General features: G+C 35.4%; 2 protein-coding genes across 5 annotated transcripts in view; one reads left to right on the forward strand and one right to left on the reverse strand.

Annotated features, from left to right (window-relative positions):
- tspan33a (tetraspanin 33a) overlaps positions 1-10,362 on the reverse strand; it is a 62,701-nt gene extending 52,339 nt beyond the window's left edge. For both annotated transcript variants that reach the window (XM_039761006.1, XM_039761005.1), the window contains exon 1: positions 10,028-10,362. In XM_039761006.1, coding sequence (XP_039616940.1) covers positions 10,028-10,123 — 96 coding nt within the window. In that variant the 5' untranslated portion in view covers positions 10,124-10,362. The remainder of the gene's footprint in view (positions 1-10,027) is intronic.
- A 131-nt stretch (positions 10,363-10,493) lies between these two features.
- Positions 10,494-12,982, forward strand: part of slc26a5 (solute carrier family 26 member 5) — a 153,497-nt gene continuing 151,008 nt past the window's right edge. For 2 of the 3 annotated variants that reach the window (XM_039761010.1, XM_039761009.1), the window contains exon 1: positions 10,495-10,585. The gene's annotated coding sequence lies outside the window, so the exon portion shown is untranslated. Of the gene's footprint in view, positions 10,586-12,982 lie in introns of all 3 variants that reach the window. The other variant, XM_039761007.1, reaches the window with a different exon arrangement.

Below are 12,982 nucleotides of genomic sequence, written 5' to 3' on the forward strand. Positions count from 1 at the left end.
AGTAGTTCTGATTACCTTTTCCTCTACCTCAGTATACGAGAAAGTTGAGAAGAGCACACTCACAATTTTTTTATACTTACAGTTTACTGACTTGTAGATCTAATTGAACTGGACAGAAACTACAATCTTTCTTAAAAGAAGAAAAATAAAAACAACCTGATTTGACAAAACTGGTGAAATATAATACACAAATTGCTTATATTTTACAAAATTTTAACTGAGCAGATCATGACTGGTAATTTTTTTACTGATTACTTAGGAAACTAAAAATCAAAACCCTATTTATTATGCTAGAAGACATTACATTTTTAATTTCTACCCAGGCAGAAGTCCTTCAGAGCATTCCTTGGATTTGTAAGAGTGCCATACATCTCTGTAAAGGCTATTCAGAATAAGTTTTTGAAGTAATATTTAATGTATGGCAGTGTTATAATAATACAATACAATTTATTTTTTGCATAGTGTTCTTTACTGAATCCAGGTGCAGAATGCAGTGAACAATTCTTAGTTAAAATACAAGTATAAATTATACTGATTACTAAATACAGAACTGGTACACATATAAACGCAGATTTGTTAAAACACATAATAAAACAAGGTAGAAACTGATTAAACAAACATGCAAACCAACCATTAATTAAGTGATAAAACTGTGGCCAGTTGACAATGGAGGAGATTAAAACTGTAAAACAGGAAGTCAAAAATAAAGTCACAGTCCTAGACATTTTGGCCAACTGGCTGCCTACCCGCTCCTAAGTAGTAGAGTCAATGCTGGCAGTCCAATTTGGTGAGACAATCTTTCCATGCAGTGATTCCAATACTCCTTTGTAACATATTCAGACAGACTTTCATCTATTCAAAATGCTGATCTAGAGAATTTCCTTTGTATTAGACAACATTTATCAGCCTAAATTGTACTGCATATCGTGGCTACAAATGACATTGTAATGTTGCCAACATTTAACTGATATAGTCCACATAAATGCTAGTACAGTATGTGACATCACAGTGATTAATGTAAATCCCATACAGAATGCTAATGAATGCTAAATGCAATGTAATGACATTAAACTGTTCCATCACTGAAATGGATGTGCAGTCATATTAACCATACCTCTATGAAAACCTTTTCTCCATAAAGTGTTTAAATATACCTTTACTGTTATTAGCATTTACAACAGCCGACAAAAACAGCAATTACATTGATAAAAATATCATACTGTACATAGTCTGTACAACCACTAAACCTACAGAAATAAAATATGTTTTATAATTAATCAGCACAAATTTGGGCATATAAATATTCGTAACACAAATTTAACTGAAATGTCTTGTTTGTTCATTTAAGAAATACTTTACCATAAAGTATTTTACATATATTATAGATTCCACAAATAAAATTAAAATGAACATGCTAACCTTTTCTCCTGTATCTTTGCCAAATTTCAGGATTAACTGTCAAAAAATAATTTTCACCAAAATCAAATTCCTAATTTTAACATTCATTGAAAATATTTAATATAAACTAAACTTATCATTAACAATGGAGCAGCACAGTGGCACTAAGGAGACATGCAGCTTAGGTGAGTTGTTGTTACTAAATAGGCCCTAGTGTGTGTGTGTTATGTATGTTCACAAAAAACAACCTAAAAATAAGTGTCATGCCTTCATGGTACATACAACATCTTGGTGGTGCTGATTTTTTGTTGTTTTTATTTTTAGCAGGGGGACCTTCCAGCAAGGGAATAACGATAATTTTGGGATCTTCCCATTGTTTGTCAGCCATGAAGTCCAAATCACTCCGAAGACTATGGCTTGTTCCACTAGTCATTTCAATTACACCCTCAGTACCTAATTAGGAGTTTCTCTGAATCGCACCCTCTAAACTCCTCCACCATGAGTGCTGCGGTTTCCTAGTAGGACTAAAGAGTTTGCAGATGGTTCAATAACCACATTCAATGTTTCTAAAAAGTCAGACCCTTTTGTCCCAAATGGTATGGTACTCAGCTGGTTTCGGCGGGGTGTATTCCCACATCTGCCCAAAGACTCTGCCATGAGAAGAAAACAAGTAAACAACCCTTGATCGAGAAATGTGGTTCCAAATTCATTACTATGTGATAAATTATATATAGCAATTGTTTATCAATTTTATGCAGTGGAGTTTGCTCCTTCCCTATTTAAAATATTACATTCCACCTCACAAAAGCTAGTTTTGAGTGTCAGGGTCTAGCATGACTAAACTTATCCCACACTTGTTAGTCATCCTATTGGTATTGCACCCAATCTCTCAGCCTTTGCTTTTAGGGTGAACCATCCAACTCGAAATAACTTACTGGCTGATCATGAACAAGTCACATGTGTCACCAAGTACTTGGTAGTGAATACTAACCTCCAGGCCCACACAAGGTGTAGGTCTCACTCTCTGGTTTAGGAATCTGTTAGATTTAGAAGAATCATGACAGTAATAGTTTTGATTAATTTACCATTAATATTCTTATCACATCCATGTACCGCTAGCCAATATAGCTTTAAGGATCATAGAAGAACTCAAACTCCTCTGCTGTACAAAGTTAAAATCTTTTGACAGGCTTTTACTTCATAATATTACTTAATGAATACATATTAGAATATTTATTTCTAATAAGCAATATTATAAAGAGAATCAGGCCTTTTTTGACAGCATGAACGCTATAGAGAAAAGAAAACTGTATTGTGTTATACCCTACATTAAAATAATGTCAGAAATTTTTAAAACCAAAGTAAACATACACTTATAGATTTGACAGTACAAAAGTGTGGTGATTGAAGATGCTTTAAATCCCCATGTACTTTATTTCAGAACATAAGCATTTTTTTTACTTCAGTGATACAGATGCATGTGAGAACAAGTCATTTTGGGTGTATACAAGCTTCATATTTTAATCATCTGGCAAATGCATAAAGAATACACTGAAAGAATGTTCCTGAAAATTTCTGCCTGAACTTCACTTTAATACAGTAAAGATCTTACAGGTTAGGTCAGGTCAGGTTGGAGAACATACACTGGTACAGTGAGTTGCTGCACTCACCACACGACGAAACAGCTCAGGATCCTGGTTGGCAGCCCACCAGGCAGATACGTGTTCCAGACCCACGCTCCAGAAATGACTATCTGTCGCAGCCAGGTGTTATGTGGGCATCCCCTAGGCCTGGTCAAGCCAATCAGGTCCTCAACAATGAGCATCCTGACAACCAGATCCCCATCGGGGAATCGCGCCATATGGCCGTAGTGCTGTAACTGACTCTCCCTCACAGTGCAGGTAATGTGCCTCATTTGGGACTCCATGAGCAATCACTCATTCGACACAAATTCAAACCAGCGGTACCCAAGGATTCTCTGAAGAGACACAGTAACAAAGGAGTCCAGTCTTTGTCTCAGGTCACTAGATAGCGTCCATGTCTCGCAACCATATAGCAAGACAGGAAGCACCAGGAATCTAAAGACTTAGACCTTCATTCTTCTGTATAGATATTGGGAGTGCCACACACCCCTTTCCAGGGACCTCATGACCCCCAATGCACTGCATCCACTCCCTGAACAGTGAATAGTGAACAGACATGGGCTCTTTGGAGTGGTTAAAGTCAATGACCAGTTCTTTGGTTTTGCTGATGTTAAGATGCAGACAATTCTCTTTGCACCAAGACACTAAGTTCTTAACACTGAATGAGATAGTGCCTACAGAAGCAAAATTCTATTGCATTCAAAAATATTTGAGTATTGAAGTGGAAATTTCATCGTAGTTACAAGATTCACAATATTTTAGAAGAACAAAAAGGCTAAGGTGTTGATTCATTCACGGAGGTTCCATAAAATGCCTTTCAGTACAGGCAAATTTGGAGGAAAGGAGCAAGAGAGTTTTTGGAATATAACCATTGAATATGCTGAAAAAATAGATGGAAGTAGCTTTTTCTATAATACTCAGTAAAATAAATTACTAATTTTAATAGCCAAAATCTTAATATTATATAAAAAGTTCAAAATTAAACATTTTCAATGTAGTGAAATGTTCAATAACATTAATGTCAAGAAATGGATAGCTGAGCATCAAGTAATACTAATGCTTTTCCTGTGCATTCTGGCAGTTACAAAACAACAAAAGAAGTTTCTCAAATGCAAGATAATTCATGCCATCTTGTACACTTTGTTAACTGAGTTGACCCAACATCTCACCCAGATACTATTTAAAACTTCTCAACCGTTAATGTTTTCACTGCAGGACATACTAGTTTGTCCCAGACTTCCACAATCCTTTCTGAAAGAAAGTGATTATTATCTTACATTTTAAAATCTCTTCTCCTTATTTCTCAACAATCCATTTGAGTGAATCATTCCCAATTTAATTAAAAGGCCTGAGAAATCAAAAGCATTGATGCCTTTGAGTATTCTAAAGATGTATATTAATTCCTCATGCAGGCATTCTCTTCTCAAGACTAGATTAGATTACAGAAACTTTATTAATCCCTTTATTAATAAATCCCTGAGCCTGTCAGAATAGCACATGGTCTTTGGTCCTGGGATGTACCTGAAGTCTCATCTCTGCACAAAATTCACCATTGCGAAGTCTTTTATGTAACATGGTGACCAGAACTGCACACGGTACTCTAGATGCTATCTTATGTATCCATTGCAAGGTTTCTGCATAACACGTCTTAATTTATGTTCTCTGGTTTTTCCAATAAAATCTTACATGTTTTTACTTTTTCAATTGCTCCAAAAAATTTCTAAGATGAGAATATTATCTAAAATTAAGCCACTAAATCTGTTTCAGATGTGGCTTCTAGCAGGCCATCTTGTAGTTATAATTAATGTCCCTCGTGCCCATGTGTTGAATTTTGCACTTGCCTACATGAGACTGCACTTTACAAGTGTTTTGATAATTACTTAAGTCTTTCTGAATTATATGTGTTGCTTACTCAGTGGCTACTATCCCTCCAAAATCAGCAGATTTACTAACTAGACCAAAATCAATGTGATTAATATCAATTTAGATAATGTAACCATCCAGGCACAGACCTCTGGGGAACTTTCTGATGACCAATGTGACACAATCTACTCCAATCTGTACTCCTTTTCTGCATTCACATGCTATAAAGTACTTTATTGCTAAGCTTGTTGACAAAAGGAGCAAAATAACAGTATTATTAACACTGCCCTGGGAGCAGTGAAATAGCTTTATATAGCAAAGTGGATACAGAATATGTAAATCGAGTATCCCTAGCCCAACTAGTCATCCTATCTCCTAATGACCTAAATCACATGATTTATAGCCATTTGCTTAGCACTGATTGACAGTTCTTGTGTTGTAACAGAACAAGCACAAATGAGAATTGGTAAGATGAGCAAATGCCCAAACAAGGTTACTTTGTTGTCCCAACTACAACTTTTAATCTATTTCCATCCCGTCTCTCCCCCACTCCTTCAGGCCAGGTCATCTCCTAATCTTCAAGTAGAAAATAACTCATATATTCTAGTCAATAAACAACTTAACCAAATAACTGGAGTAAAGGTCTTCTACTACCAAGCAGAGTTTCTTAGTAGATTAGTAAATTCCTTGCAAGATTCATTTAATTGAAGTAGTATTTTTATTTTTACTATGTGAAGTCAAGCCTTTTCAAGTTTTATGTATAAGAAATGTTCTACTGAAGTCCTTTATTTCCTTCTTTCACAATACAAATTCCAGGATTTTCAAGAAAATATCAATTGCCAAAATGCAACAAAACAGGTAACTAAAGGACACTGCAAATGCTCAAACCCACTGGACATTATACCAGTAATAAAAAAGGGATCCATTGAACTGCATCTACAGAAGTTCAGCTGAGTAAAATTAGAAAATGAGTTTACCTCCAAGACAAAATTATTGATAACAGTTTGCAATAGAAACATGAAAAACAGAGACACTAACAATCTAGGCAAAACAAGTTGTTTCCCAGGAGACTTACTATAATATGAACTTGTATCTGACTAGGAAAATGTTTTTCAAGATAATTATATACATTATAAATAATTATAGATCACATTGGTTTTTATGTTAACATAATTACATGTACAGTGACCCCCTTGAGGAAACAGTTCAGAGTGTATTTCTATTAAACTCGGCCAGGTCATCTACTTGTTCCATATCTCTTGAAATGCAGAAGCACAGTACTGTAAAAACATTTATGTTGCGCTGGGAGATATGTTGAATTTTCAATTTGATTGGAAATTTAAGAAAAAAATCAATATGCCAAAACCAAAAGTATGATGTTCAGAACTTTTATTTGATTCTCCACAAATTCATCTGAACATTAAATAATGTTTGCCAAATCTGCTGCTCTCTTTCTAAGCAGAACTGCATTGATTCTGCCTGTGTTTTCTTTGCTGTTAGCAAATGGTTAGGTTTTACCCAGTATGACATTTGCAAGCAGTAACAAAATGTAAATGATAAAGCATTGTAAGTGCCATAGAGGATGGGCAAACATCCTGACTGGGATGGAGGCTGATTTCTTGGAAGCACTTAATATCCTTATATGACTGGTGGCAATGTACCTCTCAATTTGTCCCTGTTTGGACACCAGCAGGGGATTTGAAGAACGGAAGTGCTCCCAACAGGCAGTGTTGCACTACCAGTAGCATTTCTGGGTCCAGCTTTAAAGAAGTCTGCCAGCTCATCTCGGAGAGTCAATGTCAGGAGGCAGCGGTCAACACTCACCAAGTGGAGCAGGAGGGGAAGATCACTGGCTTTGTACATTTGGAAGGTGGGGATATCATATAAAATCCCTTTATTTGAACCCAGGACAGTGTTGGGTGCTATTATATTTGAGGGTTTTTGCTCAGCGGTGCCCCCACTTAGTTACAACACATTACTGCATATTGAGAGGCCATCCATTCACATGGAGCAACCTCAACATGCTCTCCCACCTGGCCGGGAGAATGGGTCACTGTTAGGCAAAGTTCCATGAAATGTTCACTGCTTAGTTGCATACTGTATGATCAGGTTGAGAGAGATAGCAGCTGATCTATGCTGAAAATGCTACAAACAGGATTTAAAACATCAGCTAAAAACATCTCTATCTAATTTCTATAAACATTTTGAAATTTTTTTTTTTTAATCTATGGATGTTTTTCACATCATTTGTCATTCAGTGTTGGGTGCTGTTCACTTAGAATTGTTGTCAGTTCCCCATCAAAACATGAGATTAAAAACTTTCCCAGCCACCATTACAAACTAAATGGGGTAAATAATATAAAAAATAATTTTGGGTGGAATATTCATTTAACATCAAAACCTATGCAGAGATGATGAGAATGCATGAACCCTACAAGCTGACCTGGCCATGGATTTTAGCACTGATGAGAACGGCAATGTTAATCACTGCACAACAGTCTAGGCAACAGGTAAAATTTTTGATTTGCACTGAAATTTTTTATTACGTATGTACATGAGGTTTTTATTAAGACTTTTAATAAGTAAGCTTTTAATATTTCATTAAGGATGCATATAGCAGTGAAAGCCAATGAAATGCGATTGCTTTTGTGAATGCACGTTGTGGTGGTGGTTAGAGGGGTCATCTGATATTTCTGTATTTAATTTTTTCTCTTGATGTTGTTTTTTTATTTTTGTGGATTTCTCATTTAATGGTTATTCTTGGTTTGTTTAAGCCTTGGTTTCTCATCCTCCTCCAGCACAATACAGGACTAGTGAAATCACTGGTATATTGTTTTCTGGTAATTTGTATTGATACAACTGCATTGTCTTGTGATGCGACATATGAAAGAATACTTTTGTTATTAAAAGATATAAAATTGCAACTGCTCCCCTTTAGGGAGTGCTTATACACTTGCTTCTAAAACATGTTTCAGTAACTGCTCAATAAACTGAATTATACTGCCCCAGTCCTCATGGGTTACATTTGATCAAACTACATGACATGAGGCATGGGCATATGCAAAAGAGATAATCGGATGTGGACTGACTGATTTTCAACCCAGTTGGTGCAAGTCTAGTGTTGATTTGTGTCTTGACAATGCACATTTACTGTAAAACAATGTATGCACAGTTTACAAAAATATATAGTTTTCCAGCTGTGCTCTTCACCTCATTGCTTGTCTCCTTCCACAACTACCTTTTACCTCATGAGTGTGGTTTCATGTAACTTGTTTTGTGAATGCAACAAATGCCATTGTTGTTTTCAGAGTGATTCAAGCACAGATTGATTTTAGGATTTAGACAGATCCACTTTCATTTCATTACACAAAACACACACACATCAACATGGATTTTGAATTACTAATTCACTTCATCAAGACTTTGAGGATGTAGAAGAAAACCCACATTCACTAATGGGAAATTTGTAAACTCCACAAAGATAACAGCCAGGCATAAGATTCAAACCCAAAGCTTCAGACGTGTGTGGTATTGTGTGATTTTTCTTATTTATTTACAACAAAACTCCGTCTACAACATTCCATGTGAACAGACAAGTAAAGAAGAAATGCAGTGATTCTGGGCTTAAATCTAGCTTCCACCTTCCTTTTATTGTCACAAAAATTATCTCAGACACACAGAAGTAAACCAATTTGATGTATTCAGTTATCCTTAAATTATTTGTATTGAGATAAAATAGATGTGGATGTGCAATTTACCATCTTTTTTATTATGTATTTACCGTTATGAGCAATTTAGACTTTGAAATGATTTTTGAGGATTGGCCAACTTAGAATCTTTAAAAAAATATTTATCAGATTTTCAATATTTGAGAAAACGTTTCAGGTGAAAGAAGTATGTTGATAACTCAACACTAAATTCCAAAGAACCTAAGGGAAAATTAGTGCCATACATGCAATTACAAAAGTGATAATTCTCTAAGAGGTGCACTTATAACCCAGACACGGACACAACTAAAACAGTACAGTATTTAAGTACGGTGCTAGTGACACATTAGCAGGAAGTTAAAGTAACAGCAGCCAAGCAGGACAATTTTTGTTATTCCTTCAGATATGGGAAGCTAATGATACACTTGGACATTTATACCAGTTGTTACTACTCAGGACTACATGAAATTAGGAATGATGAGTAACTGAAACATTAGCCATGGCCAAAATGAATTGCAGATACTAACAGTAGGAAAAGACAGCAAAGCTTTTGATGTGCAATGTCAAGTGTTCCTCAAGCAGTCTTACACAATGTAAATGTACCTTAAATATAATATACTCATATTTTATCATGTTTATTAGTCTTCTAATTTTCCCTGTATGAAAGGTGATATTTATTGTAAATAAAGATGAATTGACCTTTACCTTCATTTTTTACTGAGGGCAAGGCTTGAACTATTATTATTTTGTTGGGAGACATATGGAGTCTGTTTTTTTTTAAATGAATAAACCATTTAAATACAAATACAGTATACTTTCAAAGATACTTATTTTAAAAGTGTGTTTCAATGCAGTGTTTTTTTCATATATTAAGCTACAACCCAATAAATAAGTGCAATAAAAATGCGAGAATGTTTATTTTAAGGAGGAACTTTCAAATACTTAAAAAAAAAAATCACGGGCGTGGCTTTGCAAAATAAAAAATAAAATAAAATAAAAAAAAAATCCCCGGTAAAACCCAGAAAATTCCTACAAGAATCAGTCAGCGTCAACTCCTACCATACATCTTAAGGGAATGAATAAGTGCAGTGTGACATTGCCACAATATTCATAAAATAAGGAAATTCATTTTTTACACATATTTTATGATGCGAATATGCAAACCACATTTGCCACAATCATAGGATTTTCATTTTTATCATTCTTTTCAATAGAGGATCACATCGATTACGACACAACTTTTTAAAGTCTGTGCAGATTTCTGCAGTGTTACACAGTATATCAGTTTCCAAGGTGGCAGAAGTACGCCCACTCATACAACTTGGACAGGTCAGAGTTTGCTTCTAGGTACAATCGCTAAAGTCTTATAGAAGTATTGTAACTGTGATCGAAAATTACGATCGATTATGAACTTACCCAGAAGATCATATTGAAAATAAACAGCAAATATTTTAAGATGGGGCTGACGAAACTAAAATCCTCCTTGGATGTCGGATTGGGTCTCCGAGCCATGGTGTTAGACGTGAGTAAAGCGTTTCAGTCAGATAAACTTGCTTTTAAATTGTAAAGTTTAACCCGTGATGTCGAACCAAGACAAGGCAGAGCATCCCTCCAGTACAATTAAGACAGTCAAATATTTCAAATCATTCCTCGATATGTGCAGAAATAAGTATTTGCAGTTACACTACGTGCCCACAGTTGTGAAATTTCGACAAAAAAAGTTGCCGACTTTCATTATTTAGTGCGCGCAGGTAAACGCCTACCTTTCTTTTCATTGGTTAACTCCTTAAAAGGGGCAGGTTTGACTCTTAGAGTGATAAGTAATTTGACCTATTAAAAAAGAGGAAAGCATAAACTTTCAGAAGTTGGGTTGTCGGGAAACTCACCTGTTTAGCTTCGTGATTGAAACAGTTTGACTGGAGGTTACATTTTCTGATGAAAAAGATCACGTATTTTTTCACCCTGGGGCTTATGGTAGGTTAATTAACAGCAAATACTTGTGCAAACTGTAATGTAATAATATATATACAACTTTTAAATCTATAATCCATTTATTCGTCATGTTTTATGTTCTTTTGACGACATTTTTTTATCGAAAAGGTCAATTGCATAACACATCTGAACTGACATTTCTGCAGTAGGTTCACTGACGGAGCAGAATCGCAGCGGGTTGAGCTTTGGCGATACAACTGTGCTTTACTCCATCGATGAAATCACTCCGGTTACAATACCTGATAGATACACAGTCTGGTAACTTAAAGTTGAGAGTTTAGCTTTTCAAACGAGCTCAGAGTATTTCGTTCGTTCCGAGCACAGTCACCTACATGAATTTTCACTCTCTTCCCCTGATTATACTGACCACGGATGCCAGCCTCTACTGCCTTTAATTAGTTCTAAGGTAAGAGGTTAACAATATTATTAATAAACATGCTAAACACATTGGCAAAGATTGTTAGTGTAGCTCTTCAAACTCGCTTGTGTCTTTTGAATGCTGTAACTGTAACGAGTACTTCATTCATGGACAAAATCTCTAGTCTCTTTATTACATTTTTTGGCAGGTGATTACAGTTACACAAGCAGAAGTACGAAAGGAGAGGTGATCACCCCCTGCAGTTACCTCCGTTGTATTATTTTTTTATTTTTATATTAATATGATGTGCATTAACAGTTAAAACATTTTTTGGATAAAAAAACAGGAAGCATAGTGAGGAGCGTTATCAGAATGGGGTAATGTTAAGAGTGGTATCTCAAAGGAGTCTGTGATGGGACTGCTGTTATTTTTAATATACTGTTTATAAATTATTTGAATAGGAATGTAAATAACAAGTTGGTTAAATTTGCAGATGATACCAAGCTAGGATGAATGGCAAATAATCCAGAATCCTCGGAATTATTACAGAGGCAATTGGACATCATACAGGCTTGGGCAGATGAAATTAATTGTATATAAATGTAACATATTACACATAGCAAGTAAAAATGTTAGATTTAAATACATAATGGGAGGTCTGAAAATTTAAAGTACACCTTCTGAGAAGGATTTAGGAGTCGTAGTGGACTCAGTACTATCAGCTTCCAGACAGTGTTCAGAAGCAATTAAAAAGGCTAACAATGTTAGGTTATATAGTACAGTACAACTCTAAGGAGGTTATGCTAAAGCAGGAGTTCCCAAACTTTATTTGCCCGCAGACCTCTTTACCAAAAACTTTTAAATCCGTCGAACCCCTAATCACATGCAACGGTTTTTCATGTCCGCACTTGCTTTGATACGTTCGATAAGACGATGCACAGAAATGTTTGTGCTCCATGTATTTTCATGTGTGACTCTTTTAATGACACATTTTACCTTTTGGTTCGCAAGTTTGGTATGTAATGTGTTTTTATCAAAAAAGTGTTTTTTTGAATTATTTTACTTCTTAATTAGGTACCTATTGGAATCATAGATATTTTGAAGTAACCAACAAATATCAGTAGTAAGGGGGGGTCTATTTTTGCTGTTGTCGACCTCCAAATTTTTTTATTGAAACTATCGACCCCAGGGGGTCAATATCGACCACTTTGGGAACTCTTGTGCTAAAGCTTCTTAACACATTGGTGAGGCCTCATCTTGAGTTCTATGTGTAGTGTTTGTTTCCAGGCTACAAAAAAGTCAAGCAACCCTAGAAAAAGTACTGAAAAGAGCAACAAGGATGATTCCAGGGTTGCAGGGGATGAGATATGAAAAAAGAAAAAGAGCTGAGCCTTTTCAGTTTAAGCAAAAGGTGATTAAGAGGAGATATGATTGAAGTGTTTAAAATTATTACAGTGTTACTTTACAGATTCTTTCTTTAAAATTAGTTCAGCAAGAACGCAAGGACACAATTGGATACTTGTTAAGGGTAAATTTCACATAAACATTTGTAAGTTTTTCTTCACACAGAGAAACACAGACACATGAAATAAGTTACCAAGTTGTGTGTTAAACAGTAAAACTGACATTCAAAATTTGACTTGATGCTATTTTGGGGTATGCAAGTGGATAAGACTGGTGTGCTTTGTTGAGCCGAATGGCCTGTTCTCATCTAGATTTTTCTAATGTTCTAAAGTGTAAAATTAAGAATTGATAACTAAAGCCAGTGTGGTTGAAGGTCTTGATTGTAGTCATTACCTTAAATGGTGTTTTGACTAGTGTCTGGGAAGTTACAGGTGAGATTAAAATGGTAAGATTTGGGGGAAAATGAATAGGTAGTGCAGAAGGGCAAATAATATTCAGAGTTGTGGATGCACTTGGAACATTTAGTTTAATGGAGACAAATACTAAGCTATTCATCCAAGTTAAAATGGAATTAATTATGCAGGCTGTGTGGCATAGTGGTTAGGGCTTCAAAGCCT

This window comes from Polypterus senegalus, chromosome 8 (genome assembly GCF_016835505.1).
Source record: "Polypterus senegalus isolate Bchr_013 chromosome 8, ASM1683550v1, whole genome shotgun sequence".
Lineage (NCBI taxonomy): Eukaryota > Metazoa > Chordata > Cladistia > Polypteriformes > Polypteridae > Polypterus > Polypterus senegalus.